At 37.7% G+C, this 4,390-nt stretch overlaps 1 protein-coding gene across 2 annotated transcripts; it reads left to right on the forward strand.

Annotated features, from left to right (window-relative positions):
• Positions 1-1,964: 1,964 nt before the first annotated feature.
• On the forward strand, positions 1,965-3,797 carry LOC125049157. Of its 2 annotated transcripts, XM_047648289.1 has the most exons (3): positions 1,965-2,160; positions 2,239-2,834; positions 3,005-3,797. In XM_047648289.1, the coding sequence occupies exons 2-3, from the start codon at positions 2,249-2,251 to the stop codon at positions 3,451-3,453; spliced, it is 1,035 nt and encodes a 344-aa protein (XP_047504245.1). In that variant the 5' UTR covers positions 1,965-2,160; positions 2,239-2,248; the 3' UTR covers positions 3,454-3,797. The 2 variants fall into 2 exon arrangements, with proteins under 2 accessions (XP_047504245.1, XP_047504246.1); XM_047648290.1 differs by having other exon boundaries at positions 1,965-2,834.
• Positions 3,798-4,390: the final 593 nt, after the last annotated feature.

The raw sequence follows: 4,390 nt of genomic DNA on the forward strand, positions 1-4,390 counted from the left end.
TCCACGTGGTCTTGTCTGTCTTACCCCTAGAGTGTATATAAATAATCGGAGGCGCGGAGGAAGAGCAGCCCCCACCCGCTGTAACAAAGCACAGGCATTATGAAAGCTGTAGCGGCTGAGGCTGGTCGCCGAAGGCGACCAAAAAGCCGAGGTTGCGGAGGCTTGAATAAAATGCCTGTGCTTTGGTACGCAAGGGTGGAGGGGCTGCATTTCCCGTAGCGCCGGAGCTGTCCACAAAAAATTTTTTATTTAGATTGGTTAGGTTAGAGTTAGTATATGAATATTTGGTCGCCGAAGGCGACCAGGACGCCGAGAAGCCGAGGCTTGAATAAACAATTACTATTTAGATCGGAGCTGTCCACAAAAACAAATATTATTTAGATTGGTTAGGTTAGAGTTAGTATATGAATATTTGGTCGCCGAAGGCGACCAGGACGCCGAGAAGCCGAGGCTTGAATAAACAATTACTATTTAGATCGGAGCTGTCCACAAAAACAAATATTATTTAGATTGGTTAGGTTAGAGTTAGTATATGAATATTTGGTCGCCGAAGGCGACCAGGACGCCGAGAAGCCGAGGCTTGAATAAACAATTACTATTTAGATCGGAGCTGTCCACAAAAACAAATATTATTTAGATTGGTTAGGTTAGAGTTAGTATATGAATATTTGGTCGCCGAAGGCGACCAGGACGCCGAGAAGCCGAGGCTTGAATAAACAATTACTATTTAGATCGGAGCTGTCCACAAAAACAAATATTATTTAGATTGGTTAGGTTAGAGTTAGTATATGAATATTTGGTCGCCGAAGGCGACCAGGACGCCGAGAAGCCGAGGCTTGAATAAACAATTACTATTTAGATCGGAGCTGTCCACAAAAACAAATATTATTTAGATTGGTTAGGTTAGAGTTAGTATATGAATATTTGGTCGCCGAAGGCGACCAGGACGCCGAGAAGCCGAGGCTTGAATAAACAATTACTATTTAGATCGGAGCTGTCCACAAAAACAAATATTATTTAGATTGGTTAGGTTAGAGTTAGTATATGAATATTTGGTCGCCGAAGGCGACCAGGACGCCGAGAAGCCGAGGCTTGAATAAACAATTACTATTTAGATCGGAGCTGTCCACAAAAACAAATATTATTTAGATTGGTTAGGTTAGAGTTAGTATATGAATATTTGGTCGCCGAAGGCGACCAGGACGCCGAGAAGCCGAGGCTTGAATAAACAATTACTATTTAGATCGGAGCTGTCCACAAAAACAAATATTATTTAGATTGGTTAGGTTAGAGTTAGTATATGAATATTTGGTCGCCGAAGGCGACCAGGACGCCGAGAAGCCGAGGCTTGAATAAACAATTACTATTTAGATCGGAGCTGTCCACAAAAACAAATATTATTTAGATTGGTTAGGTTAGAGTTAGTATATGAATATTTGGTCGCCGAAGGCGACCAGGACGCCGAGAAGCCGAGGCTTGAATAAACAATTACTATTTAGATCGGAGCTGTCCACAAAAACAAATATTATTTAGATTGATTAGGTTAGAGTTAGTATACGAATATTTGGTCGCCGAAGGCGACCAGGACGCCGAGAAGCCGAGGCTTGAATAAACAATTACTATTTAGATCGGAGCTGTCCACAAAAACAAATATTATTTAGATTGGTTAGGTTAGAGTTAGTATATGAATATTTGGTCGCCGAAGGCGACCAGGACGCCGAGAAGCCGAGGCTTGAATAAACAATTACTATTTAGATCGGAGCTGTCCACAAAAACAAATATTATTTAGATTGGTTAGGTTAGAGTTAGTATATGAATATTTGGTCGCCGAAGGCGACCAGGACGCCGAGAAGCCGAGGCTTGAATAAACAATTACTATTTAGATCGGAGCTGTCCACAAAAACAAATATTATTTAGATTGGTTAGGTTAGAGTTAGTATATGAATATTTGGTCGCCGAATTTTCAATTATTTGTAATATTAAAATCGAATACAAAAATCGATTTTCACTTTTAAAAAAATCGATTATTTTTCACATCCCTATTAATTTTATAAACTTAATCGGCCATTTTGAATGTGGTTTATGCTAGACTAGCGGTAATTAGTTTTACAGTGCAAAGTTTACTTTATAAATCCGTTTCTTTTTTATTTTCACGTGAAAGTGCGTTATTTTATTTGCATTTTTTGAAACTTGGCTTTACATACATAATCAACACTGATTTCTCGCGATCATTTTCAGATTTATAGTGATGGCGTCTACAAGTTCTACTCGTGAAAATGATTTTGAGGACGATGGGTCCGTTGTGAATCGTGACTTGAATAGTGAGGAAGTGGTCTCATTGTGGAATCTGATTAGATTATATAAAAAATTAGGTACCAATGAGCAGTGTGTGGCATTCGCTGAAGAAAATGGTTTAGTGCATTCTCAAAAGCAATGTAGTACACATCGTAAACCCATGAAAATTGCTAAATCGACGAATAAAACATTTGGTTCATGGTGTTGCACGAAAGGAAATTGCAGATCAAAAACTAAAGTTCCTAGAAATAAAGGAACATTTTTCGAAAATATTAAAATAGAATTAGTTCATGTTTTCTATTTATTATATGCGTTTTCGCAAAATTGGAGCTATCTTACAACCATGCGTGAAGATCCATATAAAGATGATAGACTTAAATCCTTAAGCCGAGTTACTATATGTGATTGGTATAGTTATTGTAGGGAAACTATAGTTATATATCAAATGGATAAAACTCAAGCGGTAGGAAAGATTGGTGGCCCAGGGAAGATAGTCCAGATTGATGAATCTAAATTTGGGAAAAGAAAATATAATCGAGGTAATTATTTTATAGCACTATTAATTAATATTTACTATATGTGTTATTAGTCTGTTTTACTCCTAGAGTGTAATTTAAAAACCAGAACTGTCCAATAACCCTATTATTATCACATCTACAAAATTTATTTAACTCATTAAGCTTATTAACTAATTCTTTAATTGTTGTAGGACGACATATTGAGGGCCATTGGGTCCTTGGTATGATCGAAGACAAATCTGAAGACCTAAGATTGGAAGTGTGCCCAAATAATATTCGATCAGCTGATATATTACTTCCTCTCATTCAAAAACATGTTGAAGTTGGTACTATCATTCATACTGACTTCTGGAAAGCATACGATTGTCTGGCAGACCATGGGTACATACATCAAAAAGTGAATCATTCAGACCCTGAAAACCCGTTTGTGGCTGAAGATGGAACCCATACGCAAAGGATTGAGTCACAGTGGAGGGCAGTAAAAAGATTTTTTAAAAAGGATAATTATAATAACTCTGAAAATTTTTCAGATCATGTCTATGAATATTTGTGGCGGCGAAACAATACAAAACATAAAAAAGACCCATTTTTGGAGCTAATTAAAGCTGTCAAATATGTCTATAAATTAAACACTGACTGACCGATTTTTTATTTTGCTATATTGCTTATTTTGCTTTTGTTTACTGCTCTTCACGTGCTATGGCTATGTATTGGGCCCTGGTGGTTTTAGTGGGTATGGGGACCATCGCATTTTACGACCTTGATCCCCACACTCCCCGCGCCAATCACACTTGCCCAGGCGCGGGGGCCCGTAATCGGGTTTCCCCAGGTGAAAAAAAAAAAAAAAAAAAACGCGTTTTTTTGACGCGTTTCCGGAGCAAAACTCACTTGCAGGTGTTCCAATGAAGGTCCTCCGAGACTCCTAAATAATTAGTAGCGTCAAAAAAGTGCGATGGTATTTAAAACTGTTACCTATTATTTTGTCTTGTCGGACAGATAGGTATTAACAGATTGTGTAGGGTTTACAATAAAACTGTGATGAAAAATTACTCGGTGGACATTTTCAGCAACTCCATGAAGACTTTTTTCCGAGTCGTTTTAGAAACCTTGATGTGTTAAATATGTGCTATTATTATTATTTTCTTTATTCCCACATAATTATGTATTGTCAGTGTTTATACGCGGATGCTTGGCGGACCTATGCAACTTCTTCAATACAAAGAGTCCCCTAGTGAGTTGAGTGCTGCGATATTGCGGGCTACTCGATTGTAAAAACAAAAAAACTCTAAAAGGAAAAAGTAGAGGCAGTCACCACACAATGAGCCGTCTCGTCAACCATCAAATCCTCCAAGTGACATAAGGCAAGTGCGCAATTTTCCTCTAATAGTGCATTATACAACGTCTTCTTGTTATCATGATCAAACTTTACGTATTAAAAAAGGTATAGAATATTCAAGGTCCAAGGATCATAATCGATCATATCCCTGTGATAATTAAGCAGGGTACAGATATTTAAATAGTGGATAGGCGTTAAGCGCGTATCATGGATATGATAAGTAAATAATAAAATGTTTTTG

Source organism: Pieris napi, chromosome 4, assembly GCF_905475465.1.
Source record: "Pieris napi chromosome 4, ilPieNapi1.2, whole genome shotgun sequence".
NCBI lineage: Eukaryota > Metazoa > Arthropoda > Insecta > Lepidoptera > Pieridae > Pieris > Pieris napi.

Coding starts and splice junctions, on each gene's coding strand:
- LOC125049157 (XM_047648290.1), top strand. CDS start 2,249: ATGGCGTCTACAAGTTCTACTCGTGAAAATGATTTTGAGGACGATGGG. Junction 2,835..3,004: donor GAAAAGAAAATATAATCGAG/GTAATTATTTTA, acceptor TAATTGTTGTAG/GACGACATATTGAGGGCCAT.